Here is a 20,506-nt window from a genome sequence, read left to right on the forward strand (position 1 = left end):
TTGTGACCATAACTATCAGATCACTAATGATTTATCAAATTTTAGGGGTTTCATTGCCCAAATTCAAAATCTCTTTTTATAATTTTTGTATCTATCAAATATAATTATAATCTTTATGAATTTCCTTTTTATTTCTTTTGTGCCTTTTAATAGCTCTTCCTATATAAATATTGTAATTCCCACCAACACTACCCCCGCGCCCGCGCCTGCGCCCGATAAAATCATACACCAAATGAAATGAAGATAAAAAGGTTAAAAGATAAGAAGGAAATACTTAGAAAACACTCCCCACAAGCGTGCATTTAACACTTCAAGAGTAACGAATTTGTAAAAAGCGATTTAAGAAAGCACAATGAGCCAACAAGCATCCATCCATAATCCTTCTAAGGTGTTTCTGAAGCATAAACAATGCTGGACACTAACTTTGACACTGTAAGAAAAAATTACTGCTACTTCAGTGTTTTGCATCTTCTTCTTCGCAAAACTTGGTGTACTGATCAGAATCCATCAAGGACTTCAGTTCAGTCGAATCGCTTATCTGAACTTTTATTATCCATCCATCTTTAAAGGGGCTGGCATTAATCTGATTCACAAAATTACATTACTGAAGTAATAATCTAGGGGAGTAAAGAAGATCAAAAGACACATGACTAATAAAGACGAATACGATGACTCATTCGGATACTTGAAGTTATAAGTTTTGAAAAGACTGTTTTAAAGCAATCATTTGGTTGGATATAATTAGGAACTAACAATGATATCACACTCAACAAATCTCTTCAAATTCCTCTTAAAAAGATTTCAATTTCCCACTCAAAATGAGCAAAAATAAAATCCTCACAATTCAAAACATATTTTGCATCTAAAAGCAACAAAATGAACCCTAGCTTAAGAAAAGTATGAAATTCTATCATGACAAGCAGAGCATACGGATCCTTATAAAACAAATAGCAAATAGAAGTTGCAAAGGAATCAAACAACCTATGCGCTTGTGACAATGAACAATTTTAAAGGTCATCAAAATCCTTATCATAGTTAGGATAGAAAAAGAAGTGTAAGATGGAAATTCAGTCGTCAAACCTTAAAATTATAAATGAGTACAGAAAAAATATCTCCGAGGTAGAAAAACATCAAAAGTTTTCCAGAACCTGAATTTATAACGCTGAAGAACAAAAATACTTGTAAGTATAGCATAAGGATCTGAGGATGATAGAAGGCCATATTATTCTTCACTTTTATAGTGTGTTTATCCTCATCCCTCAATTGATCGTCACCACACATTCATTCTTCACAGCTCTCACTCTCTTTCTAGCAGTGCTCACTCTCCTCCTCCACAATGCTTGCACTCCTTGCTGCAGCACTTGCCTCCTAGCTGTAGCGCGCACCTCCCATAGTGCTCGTTCTCTTCTCAAATTGCAGTATTCGATCTCCAGTCAAAACTCTCTCTCTCTCTCTCAAACCCTTGAATGAAAAATTTGTCAACCATGCTCAAAATAAAAGGAACTTAAGCCTAGATGGGCCATTTAGGCGCCTAATGGTGAGGTGCACCTCGAGTTTGACATTTCAAACGCATTCTAAAACCATAATACTGTTGGATCTTTATATCTATTTATAAATGCGGAAATGTAAATTAGGATATTAGAGAAGTAAATTGAGACTTTCTCTGCTTTAATTTTCTTAATAAATAATTGTTTTAAAATAAGAAATGAAAAAAAAAAAAAAAACTTATTAAAATATTGATTGAGATCGTAAATCTTCATCTTCGAAATGTTGATTGATACCACAAGTCTTCTTCTTCTAATCACCTCACTAAATATATTTTATCATGTGGGCACAATCAATCAATTATTGATGAATACTCTTTTTTTGAATGTAATTTGTGTTCTTAACATAATTTCATCCTTCAAAAAGAAAAGACTAATAGACTAATTTTTTTCTCATCTATCATCTTTCATCTCTCTTGTAGAATTTAATTCAATCTTTTATAAGAAAAATTCACATCTTTTAAATTAGAACACCTCTTTTCATAAGCATTTTTTTGTAAATCATAAAGCATCTTTTTATTCATATTAAAATGATAATTATCATAAAACATCATCATCTTTATCTATAATGAGATATCATCATCTTTATCTTTTAACATTAAAAGATATTTATCATGACACATCATCATCTCATGAAATTATATATATATATATATATATATATATATATATAATGAATAAAATGTGATGAATGAATGTGATCATCTCATGAAATTTTATATGATATAATAAAAGGTGTTCTTATAACATAAAGCGGTGACTAATGTAATCATAATTTAACAGTTATATTATGCCAAATTCTTAACAATGATGTTCAATTAATATATAATAGTGCTAAGGTGATGACGAAGGGACCTATGAACTTATAATTCAAGCTCTAATAAATTTGACCATTAATTTAAATCTTAAACTAATAAATTAAAATTATTAATTTCAATATTATTCCACTATAAATATAAAATTGAACTATTGAATTTATAGTATAATTTACTCAATTTAAAATTTGAATTGTTTATTGATTTAATCATTACATATAAAATAATCTTCCATAAAAAGTTCATAATTAGAGCTAAGTAATTCCGTCACCTCACTAATTATATTTCAATCCTTGAATTTCAATTAATTCTCTAATGAATGATAAACTTTGTGACCTCATCACAAAATTTGAGCGCTCAATTATTTAGGTTATAAATTAATTATTCAAGTGAATTAATTTTCTAACATTCAAAATTAAAAGAAATGGATTCTATATATGTACATTAACATTCCAAGTCATTTGTTCCATTGTGTTTATGAGATACAACAATTCAGTTTGTATCTTCCAAACTATTTCCAATTAAGTCAAGAAACCAAATATCTCAAAAAGGAGTTTATTAATAACTCAAGATTAAGATTGTTTATATATGATCATATTTATGATTAATTTAAATTCTCTCTAGTTAAAACATAATTTATTAGAGAATTCAAAATTCATATGGTCCATCTCTATATAATCATATTATATAAAGTACTTACATCTTTAATATCTATATATATCAAATAATCCGAATAAGACTATTGCATTCTTAATGTTAATAAACCGAACTAATAATATTTAATTATAGACATCAACTATAATTAAAAATTATGAACTTGTTTAGATTATTATCCATAATTCAATCCTCTTGTATATAATAATATATTGAATTATAGTTACATAAATAATGGAATAAACATAATAGTAAAATATTATATCAAATGATGATATCAATACATACTAAACTTGTCTTTAAATATTTATTCAATAGAAAATATATTATAATAATATTTCTTTAGGGCACATTTTCTAATAAATAAAATGAAAAAATAAGTATGTAATGACCTTTCCATGAGGTTTTTCTTAAGGTTCTTAGAGAGTTTAGAGGTCTTATTGCCTAAGATGGCGAGCAACTCAATCTATCATTTTTTTTTTGTGACGAGTAGTCTCTCACTACTTTTTATTTTATTGTAATATGTTGATGTGCTGACCTCTAAGTAAGAACTTTCACTTAATAATAAAAATTTTATGCTTGGTCGATCAACCTTTATTATAATTTTTCTATTTATACTATGAATACTTTGTTTATAATGTTTTGGTAAATGTTAATTGTATATAATATTCTCATGAAAACTTTATTTTTTGATATCACAGCAAGCACCTACATCTCTGACATCATGACGAGCTATAATGTATACAGTCTAGATAACAAGTAGAATACTTAGAATATTTCAATAATTTTATTTTGCTTCACTACGATGAGTAGGAAACTTTGTTACACTAGTCATTGAGTGGCAACTTGACGTAGATGAACGACTTCACTATGTACGGAATTGAATGGAAAGATGTGTGGTTAGTGATCCATGGGCAAGTGTGTCATAAGTGACTTTTGGTTGCTACTCGCTAGGGAGAGTGAGTAGGGATCCACTAAATCTCCAAGTAATGAGGACATAGCATTAATTAAAACATTTGATTTTCTAAATGATTATATTCAATGATTAATTTTGTATTGTATGAGATAAGTGGCAATTTTAAAAATTCTAAAAAACAAGTGGGATTAACTTACCTAAAATCAAAATTGAAAATTTGCACAACTAATCGTATAGTACATTGCAGATCGTACTGATGATCAACTATTCAAATTCAGACCATTTAAATCTTGAATTTCTAAAAATAGGTCAATTCAAAATTTGAACTATTCGTACGAGATAAACTTGTTCGTAAAGCATGAGTATTCACAATATATAATGAATAACCTATTTTGGAATCTAAAATCAAAGGTATGAATCATAATTGATTTCGAGCAGTAGAATCTCCATCATATATAGTACAAACAAATAGAGAGTATATATGGCTAGAATCTTGTTGGACAGGTTGATCAAATGCTCTTATTCGCCATCCTTATGAAGATCGTACTGTACGATACCTATCGTATAGTCTGAATAAACAAAGAGCTTGTTCGAACGTACTTCATTTAAACAACATGATTAGGTTCCATAAGTCAACATAGTTATTCAGATTATAATATACGATCATCGATTAGACTGTACAATATGCCCATCAAATTTACTATATTAGGATTTTTAGGAGCTTAATATATATATACCCTTTTATATTCTTTTAAGCAAAGAGAGAGATTGCCTCAGGCCTTCTTAGGAGAGAACAAGAAAGTTGCGAGCAAGCTTTTATGAGGACCTTACTCTATTATGTGAGTGAGAGAAGGAGAGAAGGAGGGGGGGGGGAGATTGTGAGGGATCTCTTGAGAGGGTATTCAAGAGATCGGGTTCCACAAGATTATTCTACCTGCTCTATGTCATTTTTTCTCAATTGTCATAAAGTAAGGGCTCTTGGGTGCGGTGCAAGAGCTCATGATAGTATTTAGAGAAACCTATTGTGTTAGCACGAGACTAGTGGTGAGGCATCTCCGTCATGCTAGGTGTAGAAAAAGGGTATCTTTCAGAGGAGGGTATCTTTCGAGAAGAAAATGTGTAAGGGTGTTCTTCAGTCCTTGTGAAGGAGAAAGACTTATTTGTCGTGCTGGGAGAAAAAGCAGTTATTAGAAGAATACCTAGGGAGTGGGCATATGTTAAGTTAATCAAACAACTATAAAAATTATGATAAGCTTCTTCTTTTCCATGATATTTTACTTGTTGTATATTTTATCAATATTACTTAAGATCTGAATTGGTTGCAAGCATTATTACATTCAAAATAAAAAAATTAAAACAAAAATTGTGCTATTAAAAGTTTATAGTGCTCAAATTAAATTCTCTTTAACACTATTTTGTTAAGTTTATTTGATCTCAAGTACATTAACAATATCGATTTAAAAGCAAGTATTCAAAAGATAAATAGATGCCAAATGAGTTGAGATTGAGTGTGTTGATTCCTATTTTTAAGAATAAAAGTGATAGAACAATTGGAAGAGTTGATTTCATCATTGAACTGGTTAGTGGAGCAGATCTTGTTGCTAAAGCCCCTTATAGGATGGCCATAAAAGAGCTGAAGGAACTGAAAGAACAATTGGAAGAGTTGCTTAATAAAGGATTCATTAGGCCTAGCACTTCTCCTTGGGGTGCTCCTGTGCTCTTTGTGAAGAAGAAGGATGCACTACGGAAAAACACGCAATTACCGTCGGAATTTCCGGCGGATATTTTTGCGCCGGCATTGACGGCGCAGGTTCCGGCGGAATGATGCGACGTAAAGTTTGCGGCTTAATTTCCAGCGGAACTGATGCCGGAAAGTTACCGGCGTCCATTGCGCCGGAAATTACGCCGGTGAAAAGGGCTCTGTATTATTTCCGGCGCAGATTACGGCGGAAACGTTCCGGCGCACGTTACCGGCGGATTGTGCGCCGGCTTATTTAAACTCAACGAAAACGTTCCAGCGCATTGTCCGACGGTAACATTACCGGCGTACGTTCCGCCGGAAATTCCGCCTCAAAAAGCCCTAAAATGCGAATCGGAGCCCTCTGGGCCGTCATTCTTTTCGCTACTCTCTCTCACCTCGCCTCCTTCGCCCGTCGCCCTCCGTCGCCGTTCGTCGCTCGCCGTGGATTGACGTCGCCGACGGTCACCGAACTTCGCCGCCGACGGTCACCGGACTTCGCCGAGCATCTCCCTCTCCTGGTCGCGCGCCGCCGAGCATCTCCCTCTCTCAATCGGTATTGCATTTTTTTTTTTTTGCTATCTTTTTGCTTTAGTCATGGATGTTATCACTAGACATTTGCTAGAGGATATACCTTGGTGCATGCTTTTTGTTGATGATATTCTTCTTGTTGATAAGACTAGAGAGGGAGTTGAAGGTAAATTTGAAAAATCTTTTTGCTTTAGTCATGGATGTTATCACTAGACATTTGCTATAGGATATATACCTTGGTGCATGCTTTTTGTTGATGATATTCTTCTTGTTGATAAGACTAGAGAGGGAGTTGAAGGTAAGCTTAAGTCCATATCTTTTTGCTTTAGTCATGGATGTTATCACTAGACATTTGCTAGAGGATATACCTTGGTGCATGCTTTTGGTTAATGATATTCTTCTTTTTGATAAGACTAGAGAGGGAGTTGAAGGTAAATTTGAAAAATCTTTTTGCTTTAGTCATGGATGTTATCACTAGACATTTGCTATAGTCTGAATAAACAAAGAGCTTGTTCGAACGTATACCTATTTTTGATGCGTAAAATCATGAGAATTATAGAGGAATTAAGTTGATTGTCATACTTTAAAACTTTGGGGGAGAGTTATGGAGCATAGGTTACGACGTGATACTAATGTTTCTCAAAATCAATTTGGATTCATGCCGGGTAGGTTTGCTATAGAAGCTATTCATTTATTGAGAGGGTTGATGGAGAAGTTTAGAGAGAATAAGGAGGATCTACATATGATATTTATTGATTTAGAGAAAGCATATGATAAATATCCAAGAGAAGTGTTATAGAGAGTTCTAGAAAAGAAAAGAGTTAATAATGCTTATATTCAAGTCATTAGGGATATGTATGCAAGAGCTATTACTTGTGCTCAAACACAAGGTGGTTTGACAAAATATTTTCTTATTTGAGTTGGATTACATCAAGGAACATCCTTAAACCCTTATCTCTTTGCTTTAGTTATAGATGTTCTTGCTAGACATTTGCAAGAGGATGTACTCCGGTGTAGCTTTTTGCTAATTATATTCTCCACGTTGATAAGATTGAAGATGAAGTTGAAGGTAAACCTGAATTATGGAGGTCAAGCTAGAGTCAAAAGATTCTCATTTCAGTAGATCTAAAACCAAATACATTGAGTATAATTTTAGTAGTAATAGATCTAATGGGGTGTTTGTAATTTTGTGCGATCAAATCATTAATAAGTGATCTTGTCAACTTCATGGGTACTGATCTTGTCAACTTAATTTCTAAAATCAAGATTAACACCGATTCATTGGAAGACAAGAGAGAATTCATGCATCAATTATGTGGTAAATCAATTTCTGCTATGATACTTGAAAAATCTGTCAATCATACGGGCTGCAGAAATTATTGGAGCTGAATTAAGAAAGCAAAGCTGAATCCAAGGGTGGAAAATTTTTGGTGGAGGATTTTCAATGTTGCCATTCCCACTAAGAAGCTGCTGGTTTATAAAAGATTGCTTAACTGCAGTCTATGCCCGAGAGATTGTTTTAAAGATGAAGATTTAAACCATGTTGCGGCTAGATGTAAAAAATTGAAGGAAGTTTTTCTGCAAATTGAAAAGCGGGGCTTTCATATTCCTGTTTTTTATTCATTACTGGAATATTGCAACTGGTTGTCTAATCAATGCTCATTCATGGTTAATCTTTATTGCAATGTGATTTTCTTCACTTGAAAATCTAGGAATAATTTGATTCATAATGGTAAAGAAGACAACTCAATGATTATTGGTGCTAATGCAATGAGCTATTCATCATCTATGGCTCAAAGATCTATTAATTTCTCGGGTAAATGGGATGCTAACCAGCCTTCATGGCTGTCCAATATCCATTGGTATCCCCCTCCACCCGATTGGCTAAAAGTCAATGTGGATGCTTCCCTTCTACCTTCTTATAAAGCGGGAATTGGTGGTGTGGTTCGTGATCACCAAGGTAGATTTCTATTGGCATTTGGCAAATCTTATGTTCATTGGGATATTTCTTCTATCGAGCTTCTTGCTACTCAATCAATCAAGGAAGTGATAAATGATTGGATGTTCAAATATAAAGGCATTATTATTGAAGGAGACAATGCTAATGTGATGAGGTTCTTGCAAGACTCAAAACAATCCTCAAAATATGGTAACATTCAAACTTTTGATGGGTTTCTTCAAATTACTTTCAATTATGTTGATAGAAAATGTAACAAGTTAGTGGATTTATGTGCTAACTATGGGATTATGAGTTCTTTTATTTGGGAAGATATTACTTTAGATAAGATTCCTCCTTTATTTATGTCTATTTTAAAGGAGGAATCTAGTATGGTGAGTCCTTAGTTTGTTGCTTTAATTCTTTTTTCTTTTAATGCAATTTTATGCATTTTCTTCAAAAAAAAAATATATTAATAAGTGTACTAATTTTAGACATCTTGGATATATTGTTCAGAGTGATGGTGAAATAGATGGGGATATTATTAGTAGAATTCAAGTTGGATGGTTAAAGTGGAAGAATGCTTCAAGTTTGTTGTTTGATATAAAAGTTTTAGGAATTGTGCCATAAAGAAATATTATTGTGATATATTTTCTATTGAAATAAATATTTAAAAACAAATTCATAATTTTCGAATATAACTAAAAGTTATTCTAAATTTAGAAAACCTCTAACAATATTTTGTTATAATAATGCAGCTATAACAATTACAAAAGAAGCCAGAAATCATAAAAGAGCAAACATATAGATAGAAAATATCATTTGATAAAAAAGATTGTGAAAGAGGGTAAGATATCAATACAGAAGATAGCATGACAAGAGAATATTGCTGATCCACTTTCCGAGGTGCTACCTGAAAATTTTTTTCAGAAACATGTATAGGCAATGGGATTAAGGAAGATGCCTCATTTGTTTTAGGGTAAGTGGGAATTTGTTAGAGAATGTTCCCTAAAGAAATATTATTGTAATACTTTTTTATTGAAATAAATATTTAAAAACAAGTTTAGCATGTATTGATATTATCATTTGATATAATATTTTATTTATTTCATGATTATTAATGTAACTATATTTCAATTTATAATTATATACAAGAGGATTGAATTATGGATAATAATCTAAAGAAGTTCCTAATTATTAGCTATAGTTGAAATTTAAAATTAAATATTATTAATACAATCCATCAACATTAAGAATGTAATAATTTTATCTGAATTATTCAATATAGAGATATTAAGAATGGAGGTATTTTATATAATATGATTATATAGAAGTGTACTAGAAAAAATTTTGAATTCTTTAATAAATTCTATTTTAACGAGAGAGAATTTAAAATTTATAGTTTGGAAGAAATAAACTCAATACTTGTATCTTAGAAACACAATAAAACAAATGATTGTGAATGCTAATAAATAAATATAGAATCTATTCTTTTTAATTTTAAAAAGTTGGAAAATTGGTTCTCTTCAATAATTAATTCAGACCATAAACAATTAAGCTCTCGAATTTTGTGATACGATCACAAAGTTTATTGTTCATTAGAAAATTAATTGGAATTCACGGATCAAGAAATAATTAGTAAGTTAACAGAATTACCCAACTGTACTTGCAAACTTTTTAAGAATGATTATTTTGTATGTAATGATTAAATTTATGGATAATTCAATCTTTTAAATTGAGTAGATTATTCTATAAATTGAAGAATGTGATTTTATACTTATAGTAGAATAATATTGAAATTAATAATTTTGATTTATTATTTTAAGAGTTAAATTAATTGTCAAATTTATTGAAAATTGAATTGAAGGTCCATAGGTCCCTTATTCATCACCTTAGCACTATTATATATTAATTGAACAGTATTATTAACAATGTGACATAATATAAATGTTAATTTAATATTATATTGATAACACCTTTGGGAAACACCTTTCATTTATATTATATAAAATTTCATGAGATGATCTGTCATAATAAATATCTTTTAATATTAAAAGATAAAGATGATAATGTGTCATTATAGATATAGATGATGATGTATCATAAAAACTATCATTTTAATATAAATAAAAAGATACTTCATGATTTACTAAAATGTGCTTATGAAAAGAGATGTTCAAAGTAAAAGATGTGAAATTTTCTTATAAAAGAATGAATTAACTTCTACATAATAGATGGAAGATAATACAACAACAACAACAAGCCTTTGTCCCACTATGAGGGGTTGGCTACATGAATCCTTTTTTGCCATTGTGTCATGTTAAAAGTCAAATTCTCATTTAAACCTAATAAAAAAATATCAACAACAACAACATCAAGCCTTTGTCCCACTATGTGGGGTTTGCTACATGAATCCTTTTTCGCCATCGTGTCCGGTTAAAAGTCAAACTCTCATTTAAATCTAATAAAGAAATATCATTTCTAACATTTTCTAACCCAATCTTTTTAGGTCTACCTCTACCTTTTTAACATAAGTCGAATCTATTGCCTCAACTTTCCTAACCGGGTCATCGAAAGGCCTTCGTTTAATGTGACCAAACCATCTAAGGCGAGTCTCTCTAATCTTATCCACTGGAGCTACTCCAACCTTTTCATGTATATGCTCATTTCGTATCATATTTCTAAGCGTCAAGCCACTCATCCACCTAAGCATCCTCATCTCTGCAACACTTAAATTAGTATTATGCTTCTCTTTTAATGGCCAACATTCGGCACCATAAAGCATTGTAGGTCTCACCACCATCTTATAGAATTTTCTCTTAAGTTTGACGGGGACATTTATATCGCATAATAAGCATGATGCATTCCTCCACTTCAACCATCCAACTTGAATTATGCTGATAATATCTCCATCTATTTCACCATCACTCTGAACAATATAACCAATATATCTAAACCGTGTACTCTTATTACTGACTTGATCGCCCAAAGTCACAATCCCCTCACTAGGTCTATTGCTACTAAAATTACACTCCATATATTAAGTTGTAGATCTATTCAAGCGAAAACCTTTAGACTCTAAGGTTGACCTACATAATTCAAGTTTACTTTCAACTCCCTCTCTAGTCTTATCAACAAAAAGCATACACCTATGATGCACAAACACAGACACGGCGACATGGATACGACACAACACGAACACGGGACACGTCGGTTATTGAAAATATATGACACAGACACGGATTGGACACTGTATTATAGTTTTTATATTAAAAAAAAGTGTATAAAAATTAAATAAGTATAATTTTTAAAATAATTTGAAAATAACAAGTCATTTAACTAGAATTTGTGCTTAAAATGATTAGTATTATGATGTCGAAAGTCAGACGTCGATGCCGTTTATCAGTCACCGAGAGAGGAGATGAAAATACCTTCACTGCCAAAAAGAAATGAAAATGAGAATATTCGATGATTGGGTATTAAGTGTGAATGTTGATTTGGTGTTGTGAAAAGGAAATAAGAAATTTAGTTTAAATCCTGCCAAATACAAGAAATTATATTTAAAAAAATTCATAAAATATTTAAGACACGTGTGTCCAATTTGTATTTAATATTTTTTAATCGAACACATTTTTGGAGTGTCTGACACGTGTCAGATGAGTGTCAGACGAGTTTCGTGTCGGATACGGTGTCAGACACTACACGCCTTATTGAGGAGAAGTGTCGATGCATATAGGCATACACCAAGGTACATCCTCTTGCAAATGTCTAGTGAGAACATCCATGACTAAAGCAAAAAGATATGGACTTAAGGCTGATCCTTGGTGTAATCCAACCGAAATATAAAAATACTTGGTCAAACCACCTTGTGTTTGAACACAAGTAATAGCTCAAGCATTCATATCTTTAATGATTTGAATATAAGTGTTATTAACTCCTTTCTTTTCAAGAACTCTCCATAGCACTTCTCTTGGAACTTTATCATATGCTTTCTCTAAATCAATAACTATCATATGTAGATACTCCTTATTCTCTCTATATTTCTCCATCATACCTCTCAATAAATGTATGGCTTCCATAGTCACCACCATTCTTACTACCCTCAAGTAACAAGTATAAGATTGGGGGAGATCATCTCACATTATGATGTCCCTTTTATCAGTAGGAAATTTGACAGTTCCATGGTAGGTTGAAACTACAACCCTGGAAGTGTTTAGCAAGGGCTAGTCAACAATGGTATTGTATGAGATTTGGTCATCCTCAATGATGATGTATGTCATTACAATGAGTTATGGTCGCCCTTACCCTAAGTGATTGGTAGGGTGAGCACTCCTATTTCTCGACGCTCTCTTGAGAAACTATACAATGGACCTGCAATGTGTGTGAAATAAGAAGCAAGGAGATTCATTTTCTCAAACATGTGTAAAATTATATTAATAAAACTCCCTATGTCAATGAAGATATTGTCTATTTGATAATTGGCGACCATGGCAGTGAGGACCATAGCATCATTATTGGGGTTCCCTCTTGCATGTCTGTTTAACCGAGGTGACACCCACTACTAGACCTTGAGAGGTGGATGCCAAGTTCACCTCTCAAATTTTCATTCTTTTGGCAGTCGCTAGGGAGTCAGCTTGCTCAACCCCATAACAACAATAATACTCTAGCAATATGAATAAAGGGAGCTAAGATGGGATCATTTCCATTTCTCTCCATGGGAAGCTTTTTTGGGTTCCAAACAAGATAGCAAGTACAAATTCATTCAACTTACTGGCCTTAATGAGTTCTTCAACTAGTCCTCGGAGGTGCTAACATTTCTCCATGTCATGCCATGGTCTTTATAGAATGTGCAATATATGAAGGTGTCCCTGGCATATGTGGTCGCCTTCATAGGCATTGGGCACTTAAGAAATTTATTTGAATGGCCTCTACCAACTCAACCATAGAAACCATAGTAGAGTATAAGTGGGATAAGTTGGGGCGTGATGTGTACTGTAAAACCCGCAAAATGTCGTTTTAGACCTCACACGTTTTTCAAAGCGCCGCGACGAGTTTTAAGTGAAAAATTCGAGGTTGTCAGTTTTCAACGGGAATAATTTTAGAAAATAGAGCGTAAAATTCTGATCATTTTGATGTATATAACCTATATCATATTTTAAGTATTTTGGAGATTATAATTTTTAGAAGTTCATTAATTCCCAAACTACCCCTAAGCCTTTCTTAAGCCAAATCTACCTAAGTGAGGGCAATTAGGTCTTTAGGCCTTTCCCATTACTCCCTATTAGGCAAACCGAACCCCCCACTCTTCCCCTCATTCGCCCTTTTTGCCCAAACCGAGCGGACAAGGAGGGAGGGGAGCGCACGGGTAGAGGCGACGGGAGAGGGATCGGGCGGCTCCGGCGACGGTTTCCGGCGACCAATCTTGGGGGAAATTGTAGGGGAGACTAAGGGAAGACTAAGGTATGAGTTTTGCATGAGTTTCTTCCTCCTTTCCTTGAGTTCTCCCTAAGAAATGAAAACTAGGGTTTTGAGAAAACTTAAGTTTTCTTTGAGATTCTTTTGAGAAAAGTTTAGGGAAGGTTAGGGGGATGTTTTTAAACCCTAATGTGTATTTTTTTTAATCAAAATATGAATTTTGAAAATTAGGGTTTTACTTAAAATTGATCTTCTTTGGAAATGCTTTCACAAAAGATATTTCTAAGGGTATGGGGAAGTTTTTATGAGAAGACATTGTAAGGTTTAAGCAAAATTTTGAGTTTAGGGATTTAAGGTTTTTCCTCAATCATGATATTTTTGATCCCCATGATTTTCATAGATTGTTGGGAGGATTTTAGAAGCAAATACATGGGTTTTGCTTGAAAAACTATATTTTCTAATTTTTGATTTATTTAATTCCGAAAATTGAATTTATTTTAATTATATTTTGAAGGTAGGGAAGGGTGTTGTATACTTAGAATCTAAGGATTTGGCCTAAACTTTTAATGAGAGAAAATTTGTTGAGAGATTTCATGAAATATGGGAAGGGTTTGATTTCAAACTTAAACAAAACATAGAAAGGACTCTTTTATTACTTTAGAATTAAGATTTAGTTTATTGTGTAGGGATTAGTCACTTATGCTTTTCTTTAAATGTTTCTTTTAGAGATAAATCATGTGGAGGGAAAGAGTTGATCGGTCAAAGAAAGGAGAGCACGGATTGAGGTAGGTGGAATGGATTTTATTATAAATGTTAGACAACTATTCTTTCATTGCAATTACATAGCCTTTTGATTGTCGTCGTCACCGTCCGGCTCCAATCCACAAGAGGACCGCCGCAAGAGGGTAAAGCTTTGATCGCCACCTATGCTCCTGAGCTACACAATCCAAGAAAACTTGGACCGGCACATGAGAAATTAGGCTTTGATCGCTGCCAATGTTCTCTTTGATCGCCACCCTATGCCTCCCGAGCTACCAAATCCAAAGAAAAAACTTGGACCGGCATAAGAGAACTAGGCTTTTTATCGCCGCCAATGTTCGCTTTGATTGCCCTATGCTCCTCGAGCTACCAATCCAAGAAAACTTGGACCGGCACAGAAGATAGGCTTTGATCATCGCACCTGTTCGCTTGATGCCAACCTATGCTCCTGGAGCTTACCAATCCAAGTAAAAAAACTTGGACCGACACAAGAGATTAGGCTTTGATCGCCATCAAATCGTTTCACTTTGATCGCCACTATATGTTCCCGAGGCTACGAATCCCAGTAAAAACTTGGACCGGCACAAAGAGAAATAGGCCTTTGATCCCGCCAATCGCTCCGTGTTGATAGCCAACTACATGCTCCCAGAAAAGCTACCATGCCAGAGGAATGTATGGCCGGCACAAGAGGGAGCAGGTTTTTGATCGTCGCTGACATCTCCGAGTCTACCATCCAATGAGAAGACTTTGGACCGGCACAAGAGATAGTGATTTTCTCCTTACCCTTAAGTGGTATTTTTATAGTTGCATAAGGGGAGATGAAAAAGGTCTCCTCTAGATTTCTATAAATAATTGGATAAATTGTTAGAGACCAATTGCTAATTGATATAACTCAATAGCTTATTAATATAATTTCAACCCAAGTAGGCGTTTTGTTGGAAGGCAGTTCAATGGACATTTTGCTTCAGCGGCACATTCATTCTTAGTTACAACTATATTAATATATGCCAAATTCTTTATTAAAGCTCAGTGTTGTCAAGTCACCGGTGAGATATACATGTTTCATGATTTTGTTAGGCAGAATATCCTTGAAAAATTATGGTATAACTTAATTTAATCCTCAACAAAAGTAATTAGTAATGGAGGAATCATATATGGTCGGCAACGGATCTATGATTTATATCATTAATATATTAATAAATTATTACAAATTATCAATATAAGTATCAGGAGCTGCCTGAATATGTTTACACGTTCAATATTGAATAGAAAGTTTAATAATAGATATATACACATATCAATATCATGTATATACGGTAACATATATTAATCATATTAGTCATGATTTGATCAACTTAATAATATATTCCTCGACTTAATATGATAATATTAGGTATAAATGTATGATAATCATAACTATCATAATTAAGGATAGTTGTCAAAATACTTGAGTATTATACATATTATCTATATTCAGGTCGTAAGGTTCGATTTGCCTCATATGCTCAAATAAGCGGCTCAGAAAGTACAAATATAATATTTCAGCACTTTGCAAGCTTCGACATCGAAAAAGAGGGGGCAAGCTGAACATATTATCAAAAATTATCTTGATTCAAGACACGAATCTCGAAGCAAACTTGAGTTAAAAAGCTTCAAAATAAATCAAGACCATATGAATTCCAATTTTAGCAACTTACAGTCGAGCTGAGCGTCTGAAGCACGAACCCAACGACACCAAAAAATCAACCCAATCTGGCCAAATGGTAAAATCGAAAGAACTCCGAAGCCTTTTGGAAGAATCTATACATAATTTGGATTATGAAACGTTTTCAAATATGGTATGCTTATATTCAAATCGCGCGGCTCGATCGAGACAAATCCAAGACTAAGATCACTAAATTATGATATCATAGACAATTAATGACCATTTAAACAGTCGTAATCAAATGGGTCAATATCGATCCGTCCATTCAAATACCTCCCATTGGACTTGATCCTCCACATATTTACCATAAGTCATAAGCACTCTTAAAAAAAACTATAAATACCCATCCTCCCACATCTCTCGTCAATGAAGAAGAGAGGAAGAAAAGGAAACACGCGAAGGGAATGAGTCTTGGGAGCTCTCATCATGCCCATGACACTCCGACCAAAGGAGTTCTTCCAACCACCCGTTGGAGTTATACCCGACTCACCCGCCTACGGCGTTTCTATACACGAAACACGCACTGGAGTTCTTCTTTACCCAATTCCACACGACGAACTCGTACCCAGATGTCTACTCAGACCGCCCATCACCGATCTTCCACCAGTTCGTTGACCATCGCCCAAGATCAACATTCTCCTGCCAGTCTTCCGTACCGATCGCCGCACTTCTTGCTAGAATCACGCCGACCATCGTGACGTACTTATAGCTCATACGCCGAACCATTGCTATGGAATCTCTTTCCTCGACCAGAACGCAGGAATTCTTTCGGCCCCCGGGCCATTCCGCCAATTCGCTGAACATCAGCTGACTTCACCGACAATCCTGCAAACAATACAGTCCATACAAACAACAACTGTCATACTCGATTACGTCACAAGACCTCCCCAATCAACGCAAATGCTACATCCTACCCAAAAATCCTTTCGAACCCCCTCCATCTAGCCCCGCCAACTACACGTACTCTCCAAGACCATTCCGTCGAAACAACGATCCCTAATTTACACACATCTGACATCATACCAAATCACTAGAACTCGGAATTCAATCAAAACAAATTGGGGAGAGTAACATCATCCGACCGCTCATCACCCGTCCAAACTCAATCTTCCGACCTCTCGTCACCCGGACGCACCTAGATCCTCACCCGACCTCCGTCGCCATACCCACAACGGTCCTTTTAGATGCTCAAAACCGCCTCAGCTCTGTTCGAACTAAAGAGTCAACAATCCGGAGAGCTTTACGAGAATTAACAACGGTCCATCTAGACTCACCTCAGATTGCTAATGTCGACCTAACGGTCCTTCCGACTTTATACGCAATTAAAAGACACGGTCCTTCTGACTATGGTTGATCAAAAACACACGACTACGAATATCACCTCCGCCTCCATCACACTGCCCAAAATATGGTTCTTCAGATCTATATCGCTCGTCGACTATGTTTTTTCCGCCCAATAAACATCTCAACATTGATTCATCCTGACTCCACCGTGTAATATACTATGTATGGAGTAATTTTACTACCCATCGAGCCAAGACCTTCTCTTAAGGAAGGCCTCATTTTGTAATAGCTGCAATACTAATGGGATTCGTTCAAACTGGGCAGACCCCGTGGTTTTCCCCCTTTTTCAAGGGTTTCATGTAAAAACTCTTGAAAGAGGTGATGCATTTATCAGAGGCCTCCTTAGAAAGACACGTTCTGTGTGGAGTTTTCCCCCCTGTTTTCCAAAGTTTAAAATTTGTTTTTCCCCCCAATGACAGGGAACAAAAAAAAAAAAAAAAAAAAAAATCTTTTGGGCAACTGGTTCATGACCAGTCTTTATTGCTTCTCTTTGATATAATTCCTTCTCTACTTGAAGATAGTCAATATGTATGATAAGCTTGGTCCATGAGTCATTCAACATCTTACTCCATTTCATGACCTGTCACAAGCTGAATTGTTTTGCTCCCAAGTTTCAATATCAAAAGCTTGTGTTAACTTTTTGCCTGGATCCCGTCAAGTTCCGACCTCCAGAGCCACGACCGGAGTCTCCAAGCCATCGCCTGTTCTCCTCTCTACCGAAAGCCTTAGCCAAACCGAGCCCTAGACTTGAATTGATCACTTGTTCTCCGGCTCTAGAGAGAGAGAGAGTTTATGTAGCGGTTTATCTAATCTTTCATTTCCTTTCTACAGCTTATTTCTCAAGCCCTTGCATACAGCACGAGAAAGCTTGGCAAATCCCTTCTCAAATGATGAGATTGGAAGGACTGTCTCTTCCATTGTGTTGATCCATGGATTGAGCAGCCCTCTGAAGATTTCATTCATTCATATTTGTTTCTTTGAACATGTTTAGGATTAAGATGATTTTTATAGTAATTCCTGCAAATGAAGTTTATGAGGAAGCCCAATATTCCAGTGATTGAAATATGAAACTAAAGCTACTGGGAGAGAATAAATAAGCGGTCTACAAAATTTGTGAATGAGAATCATATATGTATTGTATTGGGTAATATATGGAGTCTGGAAGTGCTGAAAAGAAGCGGAAGAAAAAACATTTCGGCTATCAGTGAACGAAATTCTGGGGGCTAGAATTTTTCAATTTTGTCGCCCACTTTAAAGAATTTGTTCATTAAATTGCCAGCTCCTGATTGGATACAAATTCATTGTTTGACACTTTAAAAAAATAATAATAAAAACAAATTTGCTTCCGTACATCCACACTCGACTACCTCTCGATTACGTAACGTACGCAGGCGCACCAGTGCCTCCATTTTATCCTCCGTCCGCTCTCCTCGATCGCAAGGCTCATTCGTCTCCTAACTCATCTCGTTTTTGCTGGCTACTGCAGCCCGTCGCCGATCTCTCGCCTAACATTGTGAAGATGTTCGTAGCCGTCGCACGGCCTGGGCAGCCCTCGTCGCAGCTGCTCAGTCTGTAGGCCATCTTCTCATCTCCTATCTATTTTCCTCTCCCTCCACGGCTCTGCATTCCTCTCTTTCTCGCACATTCTCTCTATTTATATTTTTTCCGTTCGCTCCGTCTCTCTCGTTCTCTCTTTTTCTTCCTCTCTCTCCTCACCTCTTTTGTTGGAACTTTTATTACGTCTTTTATTACGTCAGAGGATTTTCACTACGGGAAACACGCGAATACCGTCGGTTTTCCGGCGGAAAATTTTGGACGGTAATAAACGGCGGCAGTTTACCAGCGGATTTGTGTCCGACGTAAGGTTTGCGTCACCTTTTCGGCGCAAAAATACGTCGTAAATTTACCGACGCGTTTCTCGCCGGAAGCTCCGACGGTATAGGGATGCTGAACCATTTCCGTCGACGTTACGGCAGGAACTATTTCGGCGTAGCGTACCGGTGCATGGCGGAATTCGCCGGGCGTATTTAAACTCAAGAAATATATCCGACGGATTAGACGTCGGAAATTATACCGACGTACTAGGTCATTACCGCGAAAGTCCGCCGGTAAAAGCCCTATTTGCGAACCCGAACCCCTCTGGCCGTCATTCTTTTCCTTCCATTCTCTCACTTCGCTCGCTTCGCCCGTCGCCCCTCCGTCGCCGTTCGTCGCTCGCCGTGGTTAGACTGCCGCCGGTCACCGGACTTCGCGTCGACGGTCACCGGACTTCGCCGAGCCTCCTTCTATCGCCGCTCTCTCTCTCCTAGTCGCGCGCCGCCGAGGAGATAACCGAAGGTTTTTGTTTTCAATTTTTTTGCTATTCTGGTTGGATTACATATAGGATTAGCCTAAGTCCATATTTTTTTGCTATAGTCATGGTTGTTATCACTAGACATTTGCTAGAGGATGTATTTGGTGCATGCTTTTTTGTTGATGATATTTTCTTGTTGATAAACTAGAGAGGGATTGTGAAGGTTTTTGTTTTCAATTTTTTTTGCTATTTCGGTTGATTACCATATGATTAGCTTAAGTTCATATCTTTTTGTTATAGTCATGATTGTTATCACTAGACATTTGCTAGAGGATGTAGTTTGGTGCATGCTTTTTTTTTTGATGATATTGTTCTTGTTTGATAAGACTAGAGAGGGATTTGAAGGTAAACTTTGAATTATGGAGATCAACATTAGTCTATTTTTTGCTTAGTCATGAGTTGTTAGCACTAGACATTTGCTAGAGGATGTATCCTGGTGCATGCTTTTTGTTGATGATATTGTTCTTGTTGATAAGACTAGAGAGAGAGTTGAAGGTAAACTTGATTATGGAGATCAACATTAGTCTATTTTTTTTTAGTCAAGGTTTGTTAGCAAACTAGATATTTTTGCCTAGAGGATAGTACCTTGGGTGGTATGCTTTATTGTTTGATGATATTCGTTCTTAATTGATAAGACTAGAGAGGGAGTTGAAGGTAAAGTTGGATTATGGAGATCAGCATTACGTCATATCTTTTTTTTGCTTTAGTGGTTAGTAGACCTAGTGAGGGATTTGTGACTTTGAGCGAATCAATTCATTAATAAGTGTAACATATACATTTGTTATGGATATTAGAA

General features: G+C 35.2%; 1 protein-coding gene across 1 annotated transcript in view; it reads right to left on the reverse strand.

Annotated features, from left to right (window-relative positions):
• Nucleotides 1-252: 252 nt before the first annotated feature.
• The window catches only part of LOC110113280 (glycine cleavage system H protein 2, mitochondrial), a 64,098-nt gene continuing 43,844 nt past the window's right edge, over nucleotides 253-20,506 (reverse strand). Inside the window, exon 4 of the mRNA XM_020845784.2 lies at nucleotides 253-583. Within this exon, the coding sequence (XP_020701443.1) occupies nucleotides 455-583 (129 nt within the window). The 3' untranslated portion in view covers nucleotides 253-454. The remainder of the gene's footprint in view (nucleotides 584-20,506) is intronic.

This window comes from Dendrobium catenatum, unplaced genomic scaffold, assembly GCF_001605985.2.
Source record: "Dendrobium catenatum unplaced genomic scaffold, ASM160598v2 fragScaff_scaffold_1493, whole genome shotgun sequence".
NCBI lineage: Eukaryota > Viridiplantae > Streptophyta > Magnoliopsida > Asparagales > Orchidaceae > Dendrobium > Dendrobium catenatum.